This window comes from Balaenoptera ricei, chromosome 10, assembly GCF_028023285.1.
Source record: "Balaenoptera ricei isolate mBalRic1 chromosome 10, mBalRic1.hap2, whole genome shotgun sequence".
In the NCBI taxonomy this organism is placed as follows: Eukaryota; Metazoa; Chordata; class Mammalia; order Artiodactyla; family Balaenopteridae; genus Balaenoptera; species Balaenoptera ricei.
In genome coordinates this window covers 92,580,581-92,597,109 of record NC_082648.1, presented here as the reverse complement: position 1 = coordinate 92,597,109, position 16,529 = coordinate 92,580,581, and the positions used below count along the sequence as shown (strand labels likewise).

Genomic DNA, 16,529 nt, shown 5'->3' with positions numbered 1-16,529 from the left:
ACGCTTTCTCTGTTTCCTGCTCCTTGGAAGAAGTCCTTGAAGTAGCAGCTACAGTTCCAGAGAATCACGTGGCTGATGGGCCTTCTCTCTGTTTTCTGCAAGCGGGGGAAGGAGAACATGAGCTGAGCTAATGGGGTCCCATCCTGTAGGTCCCATCCCTCCGCTGGCAGCACAGCATCTTCTGGGAGCTTGTTAGAACACAGATACAGGGACCCCATCCCAGGCCTGCCGAACGGGAATCTCTACAGTGGGTCCCAGGGATCTGTGTTGTAATAAGCCTCCCAGGTGATCCTGAGCCAGCTGAAGCTTGGAAAGCATCGTTCTAGAGAGCGAGAGGTACTCCTTTCCCCATGTAACAGCCAGGGCGATCTTAATCTGGTCACATGATGCTTTCTCATTGTCTTTAGAATAGTATTAAAGCCGTCCACCGTGACCTTGAAGGCCCCATAGGACCCGGCACCTGCCCAGCCCCCAAATCCTCCTCTCCTTCTGCCCCTCACTTGCCTACGCGCCACCCACACTGGTCCTGTTTCTTCTTACTTGAGCGTGCTAAACTCTGTATCCCAAGGGCTCTTCCCTCTTCTTGGAAAGCTTTTCACCCAGGCTTTCTCAAGGCCAATCCTTCTCATGATCCGGGGCGCACGTTGACCTCTCCTGCAGGCCTGCCCTCACCGTTACTCTTTATCCTGTTTCCTGTTCTGTTGCCCCTCTGGCACTCAGTTCACTCTGAACTTACCTTGGTTTGTTTATTCCTTCTCTCCAGAAGTGCAGGAACCTTGTCTTTCTCGTTCATTCTGGGGCCCAGGATAATACCTGCACGTCGCAGATACTCACTGGATATTTGTTGGAGGAGCACGTGTTTCAAAGGGAGGAGTTGAACCTGAGGAGGAAATCACAGCTGTCACGTACGAGTGCCTGCTGCACCTCCAGCTCTGTGACACACACTTGAGAGTCATAAGTAAGCAGGCTGTTCACACAGCGGCGCTCGCAAGGTTCCAAGAGCAGCTCCGGGCAAGCCCCACCAAACAAGCACTTTTCAGCGCCCCTGCTTGTGTCATGTTGCTAATGCCCCGTGGACCAAAGCATGTCCCATGGCCAGCCCAGAATCAGTGGGGCGGAGGGTATTACCAGAAGGTGTAGATAGATAGAGGGAGAGGAATTTGTAGCCATTTTGTCATCGACAAAGGTATTATTATCCCCTCTATGCATATGTGGAAATGGAAGCTCAAAGAACTATTGTCACTTGCCCAGAGATACTGACACAGGTCAGAGTTCAAACCCAGTTTTGCCTGAGCCCAGAACCCCCAGTTGCCCTCTGTACCCCGCAGCCCGCCTTGCTCTGTGTACCAGATTGGAGTCGTCTGCCTTGTAGGGAGTGGGTTCCCCATTCCAGCAGAGGCTGAGTGGCCACCTGCCTGGGCTGCTTGACCAACTGACATTCTAGAATTCCTTCCAACCCCAGTCTTTTAGGTTTCGAATCAGCCATCTCCCTGCCTGCTCCCCTTCACCTACACAGACTGTCTGGGGCTTCCTGTCTCAGTAGGACTCCCTGGGGGAAGCCCTGCTTTTTTCTAGGTCTTCCAGACATATCTCTGGCCATTCCTGAGCCTTTGCCCTCCTCGTCCCAGCATGAAGCGATGGCGGGCGCTATGGGGGAGGCGAGAGAGCATGGGACAGAGCATCAGGACAGGGGGTCCTCATGTCAGCCCTTCCTCTCGTACACGGTGTGTTCTTCTGCAGGTCATGCTCTTCTCTGAGGCCGAGGCCTTTCATCATAACAATGTTATAATCAGACTAAAAATCTCAAAGATTCTTTCCAAACGGGTAGGAATTACCCATTTTTTGAATTAATCTTTGGCTCTTGAAACACTCTCCCTTGGCCCAAGTCCTTGCTGTGCCAGATCCTTTGTCTTCCTACGTAAGACACCAAAGAGAGACTTGGCACAAAACTCAACAGGAACTGCACAGGGACAGACCTTAGGGAATAGGTGTGGGGAGAAACAACCAGAAGAAGGATGGAGAGACTGGGGGATCTTGGACTCCAAGAGAGACCAAGGAGGAGGAGGAAGGAATAGAGGGAAGCTGACACCAAGGTTAGAACACGTTTCTGTTTGGGGAAACAGGTGATGAGAAGATATTTGGGGACATCTTTCTCAGCCAAAAACCGGTTCATGTTGAGTAGTGGTCTGGTTCCCTGGCACTGGGGTCAGACCTGGGTGCGAATCCAGCCCTGCCACTTTGTAGCTCTGTGACTTGAAAGAAGTCATTTCACCTCCTGGAGCTTCCTCACCTGTAAAACAGTGATGAGAATCTCCACTATGTTTATAGCATTACTGTAAATGTTACAAATGACAACAGCCAAAATGTGTCGGCACGCTGTGAGCACCAGATAAATGGTAGGGACTTATTGTCTCATGATCACACTTTATGTATCATTGTCATTATGATGAACCTCGCTCAGTTTGTCTGTTTGACTGTTGTTCGGGTCCTGGCAGAGAGCTTGGTTTTAAGGGGAAAAGAGAGACTGGAGCTAGTGGCAGAGAGACAGAAGTGACTGTGCTATGATTCGTTTTCACTCAGTCAGTTTCTTTGGAACATCTGGCACCATTTCCTGTGGAGTCTGCATGGATATGATGTTTGTCACATCAGCAGCCCCTTTCTCCTGAGAACCCTAAGTATTTTGTGTCTCTGTTCTCTCTCTAAACTTTTCGCAGAGGTGGGAAGATGGGGCTGGACCAGGCAGGGCTTGCTCCCTGCTCGGAAAACTCAGACACAGAGTCCAAAACCAGGGCAGCGGGAGAATCCACAGCAGAAGCTGGTGTCTCTTCACACTCGGTCAGACATGCCGCCTGCATCCACTCCCTGTAGCAGCTCTGACGTCCACATAGTAGAAATTATCCTTGCCCCGTACTCCCCAGATCTTAAAGGATTGGTACAAACATCTCTCTCATCCAAGTGCAGAGTCCTCCCATTTTGCAGACAATGCAACTGAGGTGCAGGTGGGATAATTCAAAATCCCAGATTCTCAAGAGACCAGCAGAAACCAGGGCCCTTGTAGCAGAGGCCGAACACAAATTTCAGTGAAACCAAGCACTGTGGAGAATGTAGTGCCTCTTTCAAAACTGGCTGGGGTCAATTTGATTAACAAGTGCTATAAGGTATGAGAAATGGAGGGCATTTTACCCTGATGAATATCTTAATCCTCCTTAGTGAAAGAGGAAGCAAATCCACACAATACCAATTCACAGAATTACTGGGAGGAAACTGAAAGTCCATCAGGAAAGCCATTGACACAAGATAGGTGTGCCCATTTTCTTTTGCTTAGAAGCATGGAAATGCATGGAATCTATTTCCTGGTAATTGTCCGAATAAAGCGGGCATTCTGACCAGGAGACTGCTGATTATGTACCTCTTGCTGGGTAGGGAAAAATTGAAATAGGCTTTTGCTGTTTCTTAACCATAGATTTTATGTACCAGGCACTTCTAATGCTTCTGAGGGGTGGGGGGAGGGAACATTTTTATAGATTTCTCTTCAGACATTTTTGCAGAACCCTCTTGGTTGGGAGCATCTTTCGTTTTTCTCTCTGGGCTCTGTTCCCACCCCACCCTCACTCTCCCTGGCTCAGTGCCTCTCAGGTAGCCTTGCAAAATTGCCTGGCGCCCTGGAGCAATAATTGCTCTGAAAAATGAAGACACCGTCACCCCAGGCTCGCTTTTGTCCCCAGCATTCACATGGTTTTTTTTCCTTGCCTTTGCCAGACACCCAAGAGTATTTTCTTCTCACTGTCTTCAAAGTCCTATCCAGAAACCTAGCCACACACATTTGGTGCAAGTCCAAAAACCAAAGCTGACTGGACATCTAGAGCCTCAATTCCTTTATCAGGAAAACAGGGGAAATGACAGATGGGGCACAGGGTTTGGGGGAGAATTCTGGGAAGTGTCTGGTGCATAGTAATGAGTCAGTAATTGTGTTTATTATTACTCTTGTTTTTACTGCTTGTTTTAATGCTCCTTGTAACTCATGGCCTCAGTTTGGCTAAATCTCCTATGGCTGGTCCCTGCTTCAGGAGAGTGGTAGGGCTGCTGTATACCTTTGCTGGGGGAGAAGGAGAGGTATAGGAGTTTTAAGCTGGAAAGGGATCTTTACATCATTTCATGTATTTTTTTCCCACCCACTATTGAAAAGAGGAGTCTGAAAAGAAAAAGCTTAGTATTGTGGGATGTGACTCTCTCCATATCACCCCTCTGGTTGGAAGCATTCAAAAACTAGACACAAAAAGGTGAGTGTTTTTGTGCCCATCTTATAGATAAAGGAACTGAGGTTTGGTTCTTGGCCTCCATCACACAGTGATTAACACTTAGAGCAGGGGTTTGAATTTGGAGCTGACTGACCAACGGTGGATGGAGATGGAGTTCCCCAGCCCCAGGCTAGCGGACGGGACGAAGCGGGGATACCCAGATGACACCCGTATACGCAGATGAGGCCTGCGCATGCGCGGATGGGTCAGGTTTCCCGTCTCTTGCAGGCTCCAGATGCTCGAGGCCATCTGCAAGCACTGGGAGGGGCCCATCAGCCTGGCCCTCTACCTGTCGGACGCTGAGGCCCAGCAGTTCCTCCGCTACGCACAGGGCTCTGAGGTGCTCATGGGCCGCCACAACGTGGCCTACCACATCGTGTACAAGGAGGGCCAGTTCTACCCCGTGAACCTGCTGCGCAACGTGGCCATGAAGCACGTGGGCACGCCCTACATGTTCCTGTCCGACATCGACTTCCTGCCCATGTACGGACTCTATGAGTACCTCAGGTGAGGACCCATGGGGCTCAGGCGCGGGCAGTGCCGGGGCCAGAACCCCCTTTAGGATCGTCGTCTAGTCCAATGTTCCCTCTGTCGGTGGGTCAGCCAAGACCCAGAAGGGGACAGCACCGGCCCAAGTCCACCCATAGATAAACGGCCCCTGACTGCCGGGTTTGGAGGGGCACTTAGGCTATCCAGTGTCTGCATTTTTACGATGATCAGACTAGAACCCCAGTTGGCCTCATGAAATGTTTATGGCAGAGCTTGGTCCAGGAAGCATCTCCTGTCTCCCAGTCTAATGCTCTTCCTATAGCTTTTATGAAAACATATCATTCCTCTTCCAATTTTGGATCCGACAGCCTTCATCTAACCATTCTAGAAAGATCACTGCCTTTTCTGGAAAACAAATCAAAGTGGTGGTGATGGCTAACATTTATTGAAGTGCTCGCGGAGTGCCAGGCACTGTTCTGAATGCATGACAGGTGGGATTTCATTTCCTTCCCTTGCGGAGTCCCTGCCACGGGTACTATTATCATTCTTTATGTTCCCAGCGGGAGACTGGGAGCGAGATGGGGAGCTCACAGTAAAGTGGGAGCTGGGGTCAGCCGGCCTGACTCTCTGGGACTCCTTCCAGCTCTCCCCATGGGGGGCGGAGGGGGGCAGGCGTCCAGCAGCTGGGGAAAGCTCTCAGCTTGTTGCGTTTATTATGGAATAACAAACCATCTGAACTGGAAGGGACTGTAGAATTCACCTAGCCCAAAAGTCCCCACGTGAGCAAGCTAAAGTCACAAGATGTAAATGGTCAAAATTTGTTTTAATCCTTTATCACTGTCGTTTGTCAACATGAGTTATCTCTGCTGCCAAGTGAGTACCTACCTGATCCAGGTACCATGAGGGGTGGTTTGCATATATTAATTGTCCTGCTGGAGCCACACATCAAGCCCAAAAGGCAGGCATGGTTACCCCCTCCCTTTTATTGTGGTGAACGGTGAGGCTCAGAGAAGCAAAGTAACCTGCTCGGGTGCACCTAGGCTGCTCCAGGATTTGAACCAGTGTCTGTCGGACCCCAGGTCTGCAGCCTGCCCTGCTTCATACTTGTCTGGCTGCTCTGGGGTTTATGACTGTCCCAAACAGAGCAGGGTCTGAATTCTCTCTCTCCTGGTCTCTTGCCCTCCCCGACTTCCCTCCCTGTGTGTGTGTGTGTGTGTGTGCCTGTCTCTGTCTCTGTCTGTCTCTGTCTTACTGTCTGTCTCACTCTCAAAAGAGCTCCCACAGGAGTCTTTAAACCTTTGGTACTAAAGCCAGAGCATGGATGTGATACGAGCTCCCTCCCTGCCCTGCTCTCTAGATCAAGGGAAGGCAGACTATTCTCTGTCCACTTTCTGAGTCAGGTTTCCTTCCAGGGTTATCTTGGGATGCCATAGCATCAGTCTCTCCCCTCTGAGCAGCTGGAGTCCCTTCCAGACTGTCTTTGTTAAGAACAACAGGTGATGAGAAAACCGTAATTCAAAGAGTCATGCACCACAATGTTCATTGCAGCTCTATTTACAATAGCCAGGACATGGAAGCAACCTGAGTGTCCATCGACAGATGAATGGATAAAGAAGATGTGGCACATATATACAATGGAATATTACTCAGCCATAAAGAAAATGAAATTGAGTTATTTGTAATGAGGTGGATGGACCTAGAGTCTATCATACAAAGTAAGTCAGAAAGAGAAAAACAAATACTGTATGCTAATGCATATATATGGAATCTAAAAAAAACAAAAACGATTCTTATGAACCTAGGGGCAGGACAGGAACGAAGACGCAGACGTAGAGAATGGACTTGGGGACACGGGGAGGGGCAAGGGTAAGCTGGGACGAAGTGAGAGTGGCATGGACATATATACACTACCAAATGTAAAATAGGTAGCTAGTGGAAAGCAGCCGCATAGCACAGGGTGACCAGCTCGGTGCTTTGTGACCACCTAGAGGGGTGGGATAGGGAGGGTGGGAGGGAGACGCAAGAGGGAAGAGATACGGGGATATATGTATACATACAGCTGATTCACTTTGTTATACAGCAGAAACTAACACACCATTGTAAAGCAATTATACGCCAATAAAGATGTTTTTTAAAAAAAACAACAACAGGTGAGCAACCCCGAGTCAACATAACCCTGTCGGGGAGGATGAGAGGTGTCTTCCCAAAAAGCATCGGCTGTGGTAGGGAGCACCATGAACCCTAACTCCTGACCCTGCAGGGACTCCAGGAATGGAGCTGTCGTCCAGCTCCAGCTGGGCCTTGGGATCCCAGTGTGTGGAGTGAGGGCGCCCCCGTGTGGCCAGACAGCACTTTCAGCCCCTGATTCCTGTGAATTGTGAAACCTCTGCAGCTTGCAGGATGATGTCAGGCTCTGGGTGTGTCAGGCGGGGCTTCCAAGGGAACAGACGGTAGGGGTGAGGGCTGCCCTCCCCCAGCAAGAGAGAGGCTTCGCTATCGGACCACAGCCCACCTTCTGGGGCTCTTCTTCAGGAGCACCCGCAGAGACTTCCTTCCAGCTTGTTGAAGGTGAACTGGCCCCATCTTAAAAGTCTGTGGTCTCTGCTCCCCCATCCAAAGACTATACAATTTTGCCTCGTGGGCCTCGTGATTTGAAAAACATTACACATGAACAGACTGCGTTTTATGTCATCTTCGTATGTTTTATTGATCAAAGACATCAATAACTGCTAATCATGACCTTACCCAATGTGAGATAACTGGTATTGCCCGTTAATTAGCACTTCCTTACTGCACAGTCACCTGAAGTTTGAGTTGGCCTTTAGCCACCTCCTCACAAGAAGGTGTGTGGTTCCCCTCACGCATTTTGAAAGATTGCAGATTGCCCCTGAAACCCCATTCCTTTCTTCACAGGCCCTATAGGAGTGCAGAGACCCTGAGTTGAGAATAACTGATCTTGTCCAGTGCTCTTTTACTGCACATGTGAAAACAGACCAGAGAAGCAAAGCGACTTCCGTCTAGAGTGAAAAGAGAGTGGGACTTTCTGGATTCTTTCTTCTCCATCCATAGTATCCATTCATTTAGTGAGTAACCATTTACGAGGCACCTTAGGGGCCCCCATATCTGTGAACCACACAGATAGGATCTGTGAATCCTAGAGCTTTAGACCAACAGGAATGACAGTTGAGCAAAGACGCAGACTCCTTGGGTACTGTGATAGGTCTGTCCTCTTCCAGGGTTATCAGCCTCATCTTGGGGGGAGGCAGTATAGGAAAGGATGTCCTGGAGAGGTTAGGTCTAAATGGAGGCCTGAGGCTGAGCTGGAGTTGGCCAGGAGAGGGGACGATGTTCCAGGTAGAGAGAGAGATCCATTCTGGAGAGGCAGGTGGCCAGAGGCCTGATGGGGAGAACAGCAAGAGATGATGTGGCCAGAAATGTAAGCCAGGGTGGGTCCCTCAGGACTTCTCATAAAATACGCTAAGGAGTTTGGGCTTTATGAGGCGGGGTGGGGGTTGGGTAATGGAAGATCACTGAGAGAATGGCATGATTAGATGTGCATTTAAGGAAGATCACTCCTGTTGCATCAGGGAAGGCTCACAGTCAGTAGGGCCAGAGGAGATAAGTTAGGGGGCTCTTGTGTTCATTCTGGTGAGAGATGTTGGAGGCTTAGCGAAGGGGTCAGAAGTAGCAGCAGAGACAGGTAGATGGCCCAGAGAGAGATTCCGCAGCTGGAATCAGTAACTGTCTGCAAAGGTGGCTGGGCTTTGGAAGGCAAGACAGGGAACCTCTTTCAAATGTTGTCACCTGAGACTTCCTTTTCAAAAGCCTGTACCTAGAAGTCCTGCCTGCTTTGGCCTGTGTCTCGTGCTGGCCCCCTCTTGGTCTGCTGTGCCCACGTCCTTCCTGGACTAAGCAGGATATCATGGCATTGACTCTGAGTGTCATGGTAGACAGGCACCTGCTGCGACCCTGGTTCCAGCTCACACTCTGTGCCGTAAAAAACTGTGCGACTTCCAACAATTCTGTTTTTTTCAACCTGTTTCCTCATTGTGAAATGAATAAATGGACTTATGTCAGGAGTCACAAATACACATGCCTGCTGGGGCCAGGACCTTGGCCTAAAGGAACCAAGGATGCTGAGTACAATTCACTAGGGAGACCGGAGCCCCCATCTCAGGCAGCTGCCACCTCTGCATTCTGATTGTGGAATTATTGCTCTGGAGAGGATAGAGGGCAAGGCTAAGGTCTTCATGTTTTTCAAGAGGAGCTAGAAATCTGGATTTTCATGTTTTAATTTTTAGTGATGACAACTAATTTTTTAAAAAATTTAAACACTGTTAAGTCAGACCAAACATGTCTTCAGGATGAATAGAACCTTCTCGTCCCCACAGACCACCAGTTTGTGACCTCTGACCTTTTTTAAAAAAATTTTATTGGAGTATAGGTGATTTATAATGTTGTGTTACTTTCTGGTGTACAGCAAAGTGATTCAGTTATACATATACATATATTCATTCTTTTTTAGATTCTCTTCTCATATAGGTTATCACAGAATATTGGGTAGAGTTGCCAGTGCTATACAGTAGGTCCCTGTTGATCATCTGTCTTACGATATAGTAGTGTGTGTGTGTTCATCCCAAGCTCCTGATTTATCCTCTCCCCCACCTTTCCCCTTTGGTAACCATAAGTTTGTTTTTGATGTCTATAAGTCTGCTTCTCTTTTGTAAATAAGTTCATTTGTATCTCTTTTTTTCATTAGATTCCACATATAAGTGATAACATATGGTATTTGTCTTTCTCTGGCTTATTTCACGTAGTATGATAATCTCTAGGTCCATGCATGTTGCTGCAAATGGCATTATTTCATTCTTTTTTATGAATGAGTAATATTCCATTGTATATATGTACCACATCTTTATCCATTCCTCTGTCCATGGACATTTAGGTTGCTTCCATGTCTTGGCTATTGTAAATAGTGCTGCAGTGAACACTGAGGTGCATGTATCCTTTCGGACTATGGTTTTCTCCAGATATATGCCCTGCCCAGGAGTGGGACTGCCAGATCATATGGTAGTTCTATTTGTAGTTTTTTAAGGAACCTCCATACTGTTCTCCATAGTGGCTGTATCAGTTTACATTCCCACCAACAGTGCAAGAGGGTTCCCTTTTCTCCACACCCTCTCCAGCATTTATTTTCTTTTAATTTTTATTTATTATTTATTTATTATGGTTTTTTTTTAATTTTTGGCTGTGTCGGGTCTTCGTTTCTGTGTGAGGGCTTTCTCCAGTTGCGGCGAGTGGGATCTCCAGCATTTATTGTTTGTAGACTTTTTGATGATGGCCATTCTGACCGTTATGAGGTGCTAACTCATTGTAGTTTTGATTTGCATTTCTCTGATAATTGATGATGTTAAGCATCTTCTTATGTGCTTTTTGGCCATCTGTATGTCTTCTTTGGAGAAATGTCTATTTAGATCTTCTGCCCATTTTTGGATTGGGTTGTTTGTTTTTTTGACATAGAACTGCATGAGCTGTTTGTAAATTTTGGAGATTAATCCCTTGTCGGTATGACCTCTGACCTTGATCATTTCTAGGAACTAGAATTTTGAGAACTGGTAAGGAATACGATTCTATCAGAAGTCCCAAATAAGCGTGCACTATCCTTTTCATGTGAAGATAACCATATTGACTTGCCATTAGCTTAAGGAAAAATTTCTTCTGTGTGAGGTAAGTGTTATTACAGGTGACCAAACTGAGGCCCCAGAGAGGTTAAATCTTAGTGTCAGAGGAGGAAGGTGGCCACCCCCTCTACAGTAGCCTGCTCATTAACGGAAGGGGCTAGATCCCTCTCAAAACTCAGGATACCGGAGCAGGCTGATTGGCAGCCCTTCGATTAGACCCCCAAACACTTACCCATATCACCCCTTTTGGGGAGCCTACTTGGTTACCAAAAAAAGTTCAGCATCATAGCTCCCTGAGCAGTTGCTTAGCAACCAGCTATTATCATAGCAAAAACAAACAGATCAACTGGAAAATAATGAAATCGGTTATATGCATGGGCATAGCTGCAGAGTTTCACTAAAATATCACTCCCACCCCTTCACCTGTGTCTTCTAAAAAATGAGGGTGGAGATGTGCAGCTTTCACTCCTGATTTCAGAAATGTCAAGTGAAATTCAGCAGGCATGGCGGAAGTCACGCAGACCTGCCTTTGCCTGCAGGTGCTACCATGCTTATCAAGGATGTGACTCGGGGTTGCTTATTTCGTCTCCCCAGTCCTCTGCTTCCTCAGTTAGTAAAGGGGCTAGTAATAGCTTCTTGCGGGGGTCTAGTAGGTGTTCAACAGAAGTTAATTTTCTGTGCTTTGGCCCATTCTCAGCACTCAGAACTGAACGTCTTTGCCAGGCCCCCGCCCATAACCCCCACTGTTGCAAACTGCCGCCTTCAGTACAGCTTGGTAACTTCGTGTAACCATCTCTTTTTTTTTTTTTTTAATGAAATGAGAAACTATATACTCATGCTCATTCACTCCAAAAACTATTGAGTGAGCACCTACTATGTGCCAGGCAGTGTGCTGCATTGTGACAGTGCTGTCTCTGGATTCGCTCGACCTGCATCTCAACACTGAGCACTCCTTACTCAGCATTTACTGGACCTTGGGAAAGGTACTTAACCCTCAAACTTTCCACCTATGAAGTGGGGATCATATTCTTTCTTCCCTCTTAAGGTTCTGGGAAGGTTAAATGGAATAGTACTTGGAAAGCACCTAGCACATGCCTGGCATGTTCTGCATTCCACAGATATACACTGTGCATCTGCCATGACCAGGCTCTGTTCTAGGCACTGGGGCTTTCGCGGTGCACAGCACAGGCCGGGTTCCTGCCCTCATGGGGTTACATTCTAGGGGGCACTCCAGCTGCACGCCCTGCTGCTGCTCTTGTCATTATCAATACAGGTACAGAGATAAAAGATGATACAGGAGCTCAGACTCACAAGATGACGACCCAGTGTGGGTGGGCTGGGAAGGCCTTGAAACTAGGTGATAGTTCAGTTCAGGCTTTAAGGACTAATAGGTATAAAGGCATGAAATATCTTGGCATGTTCAAGGAATGTTCCAGAATGGTAGAGGCCTAGACAGCTCTGTCAGCTGGGACGTCCCACATCCATGAGACTGGGGCAGGTTTCTCGCCTCTTTCTCGAACCCAGAAGAATCCTCACCTTTGTTCAGTGCTTGAAGCTTTAAACCTCTGTGCTTTGCTTTGCAAATGTTGCCTCGCTTTCGAGGGGACAAACGTGCCACGTTGGTTGAGACTATATCCTGAGAGTGTACAGGAGTGACAGATTCCAGTTTTATTGTGTTCTCTGCAGGATGACATCTAACCGCCCTCCCCCATCACGTGTCCCCTGGCACATGATGGCGGCTTTGTAAACACTGGTTGAATGAAGGACAGAAATGTGAACAAGGCCAGGGACAGGTGGCGCCAGGCGAGGCCGACTGGCTGCTCGATGAGGGACATTACCAGGTGGCATTCCCTTGTGTACATTCGTCATTTTGTTTCTACTGTAGCATTTAACATTTATTGAGCACGTATTAGAGGCCAAGCACTGTCGCAAGCACTTTAGCATGTATTTTGTCATTTAACCTCATCGCAGTTCATTTAACAGATGAGGATGCCTGGGTGAAATAACGTGCCCACGGGCACAGCATCACTAAGCAGACATCTTGCTTACCCTGGCTTATCCAAAGGCGTTCTGTGCTTACTGTTTTTATAATGTTTGTTTGTTTGTTTTATTGAAGTATAGTTGATTTACAATGTTGTGTTCATTTCTCCTGTACAGCCAAGTGATTCAATTATATATATATGTTTACATTTTTATATTTTTTTCCATTTTGGTTTATCACAGGATATTGAATATAGTTCCCTGTGCTATACAGTAGGACCTTGTTGTTTATCCATCCTATATGTACTAGTTTGCATCTGCTAACCCCAAACTCCCACTCCATCCCTCCACATCCCCTTGCCCCCTGGGCAACCACAAGTCTGCTCTCTATGTCTGTGAGTTTCTGTTTTGTACATAAGTTCATTTATGGCATATTTTAGATTCCACATACAAGGGATATCATATGGTAATTGTCTTTCTCTGGCTTATTTCACTTAGTATGATAATCTCTAAATCCATGCATGTTGCTGCAAATGGCATTATTTCATTCTTTTTTTATGGCTGAGTAGTATTCCATTGTATATATGTACCACATCTTCTTTATCCATTCATCTGTCAATGGACACTTAGGTTGCTTCCATGTCCTGGCTGTTGTAAATAGTGCTGCAATGAACATTGTGGTACACGACTCTTTTTGAATTATGGTTTTCTCTGGGTATAGGCCCAGGAGTGGGATTGCTGGGTCATATGGTAATTCTATTTTTAGTTTTTTGAGGAACCTCCATACTGTTCTCCACAGTGGCTGCACCAATTTACATTCCCACCAACAATGTGGTGGGGGGGGGGGGGTTCCCGTTTCTCCACACCCTCTCCCGCCATTTGTTTGCTGTTGTGCTTAACCTGTTTATTGATCCAAACGCCTGATGGGCTGATCTCTACCATCATCATGATGGCCATGATCATCCTCACAGGTTGTAGTTATCAAGTGCATTCTATGCGTTGAAGAACTGTCTTAAGCTCTACATGAGATAATCCATTTACTTCGTACAAAACCCCACAGCCCAAGTCCTAATATATCCCCGTCTCAGAGAGGATAAAACAGTGGCACAAAGATGTAACTTGCTGGAGAGAACGAGCAGGTGAGTGTCCAGGTAGGGCCTGAATCTGGGCAGGCTGCCCCAGAGCTGCCCTCTGAACTGCAAAACTCTTGATGGCCCCTCCAGTTAACCTCCAGCTCACAGCTAACCCGGGGCAGCACATAGAAAGCACCGCTGGATGTTCAGCCGTGATTGCTAAGAGCAAATGGGGCAGTGGGGTAATTAATTAGATAGGAATGAATAAGGATGTTGAGAAGGACATGAGATTCTGACTATAGAGTCCCTGGCACAGAGCCGGGCGCAGTCAACGATAGTTTTTTCTTTTATTAACATGCCCCCAAAAGCTCATTCTTTGCTTCTCTTTCCTTCCTGCCCCTCCCTGCCTGACAGCTTCTCCCTCTGGATGTGTTAATGCCATCAATTCAGGAACCACCCAGTTTTGCTGGCCCTGGGGGCCCCCCAGCTCTCAAGATGACTCTGCCCCTCTCTGCCCGCATCCCTGATGTGTCAGTCTCACGGTGCCACGCCCTGTAGGCAGCTTTATCTCCCTCATTTGCAAGTCCTTGCTGTTGTCCCCACACACCTCCTGGAAGCCTGTCTGCTGGGAGCTCATTTCCTAGGCAACTATAATAGAATCTGAGCAAACCCCATTACCTGGCCTCCTGTGCAGGGGAGTGCAGCAAGGCCTGGGACGGGCTGTGCCCAGGTCTGCCTCCACAGTTATCTGAGCAGATGATAAGCACAGCTCAACTCTGCTCCCTCTGCCCTCTCTGCCCAGAGGTAGGTTGCTAAGTCCTGAAAAGTGTTATTCAGATGATTTCCCATTGCTCTGGTTGGAAGCCATGATTCTATCTGGTACTCTTGAAGGTAGGCAATGTAAGGGGTGTGGGGGAAAGCTGGGGACCAGGGGGCTCCTCAGAGCCACAGACACACATGTACACGTGCACATGCACCTATCTGTGCTTCTCACTGGCTGATATCTGTGGCCGCCGTAGCCCTGCTGCTCTTCACCATCTGCCGGCTTGCTCACTGGTTCTGTTTGCACCGCGCCCACGTAGTTCCAGGAATAAGCTGAAATCAGAAAGGTACGGGGGAATCTCAGCCTTCTCTTCAAATAGGGATCACCCCGACTGTGCCCGTCTACGCCTCGTGAGCCTCGTGGGAGGACCCGAGGGTGCCTGCAGCCTGTGCAGGCTGAGGAAGGGAGAGAGACGTTTACAAACACCGCCCCCCCCCCCATGCACCTGGTGGTGTGCTAGGTGCTGACAAATGTTTTTTGGGTTTTTTGTTTGTTTTGTTTTGGCCATGCTCTGCTGGCATGCAGGCTCTTAGTTCCCTGACCAGGGATGGAACCCACGCCCCCTGCAGTGGAAGTGCAGAGTCTTAACCACTGGACCACCAGGGAAGTCCCCAAATGTTATCTTTTTTAATCACAAACGTTATCATTTTTTAAATGCAAAAGATAAACTTGATCAAAAGTCGTATGTATTTAAGTGGCAGAACTACAATTGCCACCCAGCTCTGTTGCTTCCAAAGGGCCCTCTTCACAGTACCACCCTCTCTCTCACGTAAGACAACTGCAAATTGATTCCTTCATTCCCTGTGTATTTATTGCATGCCTGCTGTGTGCCTGACACAGTGCCAGAGCTAGAAACATAACCATGAACAAGGCTCATCCTTGACCTCAAGCCTAGCAGAGCTGATAGGTACATAAGCACGCAGTCCGCGTGTTATTACCACCGCCACCACCCGCCATCCTCGGTGAGCAAAGAAGTCCAGGGCGATGCCCACCATCCCTAATTATTAGAGAAATGCAAATCAAAACTACAATGAGGTATCACCTCACACCTGTCAGAATAGCCAGCATCAAAACATCTACAAGCAATAAATGCTGGAGAGGGTGTGGAGAAAAGGGAACCCTCCTACACTGTTGGTGGGAATATAAATTGGTACAACCATTATGGAGAACAGTATGGAGGTTCCTTAAAAGGCTAAAAATAGAACTACCATATGACCCAGCAATCCCACTCCTGGGCATATATCCAGAGAAAACCATAATTTGAAGAGATACATGCACCCCGGTGTTCATAGCAGCACTGTTTACAATAGCCAAGACATGGAAGCAACCTAAGTGTCCATGGACAGAGGAATGGATAAAGAAGATGTGGCACATATATACAATGGAATATTACTCAGCCATAAAAAAGAATGAAATAATGCCATTTGCAGCAACATGCATGGACCTAGAGATCATCATACTAAGTGAAATAAATAAGTCAGAGAAAGACAAATACCATATGATAATCACTTACATGTGGAATCTTAAAAACTGATACAAATGAACTTGTTTACAAAACAGAAACAGACAGACATCAAAAACAAACTTATGGTTACCAAAGTGGAAAGGAAGTGGGGAGGGATAAATTAGGAGTTTGGGATTAACATATTCACACTACTATATATAAAATAGATAATCAACAAGGACCTACTGTATAGCACAGGGAACTCTACTCAGTATTCTGTAATAACCTATATGGCAAAAGAATCTGAAAAAGAATGGATACACGTATATGTATAACTGAATCACTTTGCTGTACACCTGAAACTAACACAACATTGTAAAACAACTGTACTCCAATATAAAATAAAAATTAAAAAGAAAAGTCCAGGACGAACCAGTCCCAAAGAAGATGTAGCCCCATCATCAAGGGGGACACATCAAGGCCAACAGAGGTGGGCAGGGGAGGTGCAGGGAAGCAAAGTTCTCTAATTGGCTGCACACAAAGCCGTAAGAGAAAGCGTGATACTGTTCTGGGGTTTCAGAAACAGACACGCACTCCAGCACAAATTTCTTTCCCTCCTCCCATTCCTTTTAATATAACTTGCCTGTGAGTGAGTCCTGGGAACTGGTATGAGCATCGCTTGGATTCCTTACAACACAGGGTTGATTAAACAATGGGCCCTCTGACATTTGATGCTGTGGA

At 47.3% G+C, this 16,529-nt stretch overlaps 1 protein-coding gene across 3 annotated transcripts in view; it reads left to right on the top strand.

The window, feature by feature from the left end:
• LARGE1 (LARGE xylosyl- and glucuronyltransferase 1) overlaps positions 1 to 16,529 on the top strand; it is a 602,997-nt gene that overhangs the window by 567,964 nt on the left and 18,504 nt on the right. For all 3 annotated transcript variants that reach the window (XM_059936844.1, XM_059936846.1, XM_059936845.1), the window contains exon 12: positions 4,527 to 4,805. In XM_059936844.1, the coding sequence (XP_059792827.1) occupies positions 4,527 to 4,805 (279 nt within the window). The remainder of the gene's footprint in view (positions 1 to 4,526; positions 4,806 to 16,529) is intronic.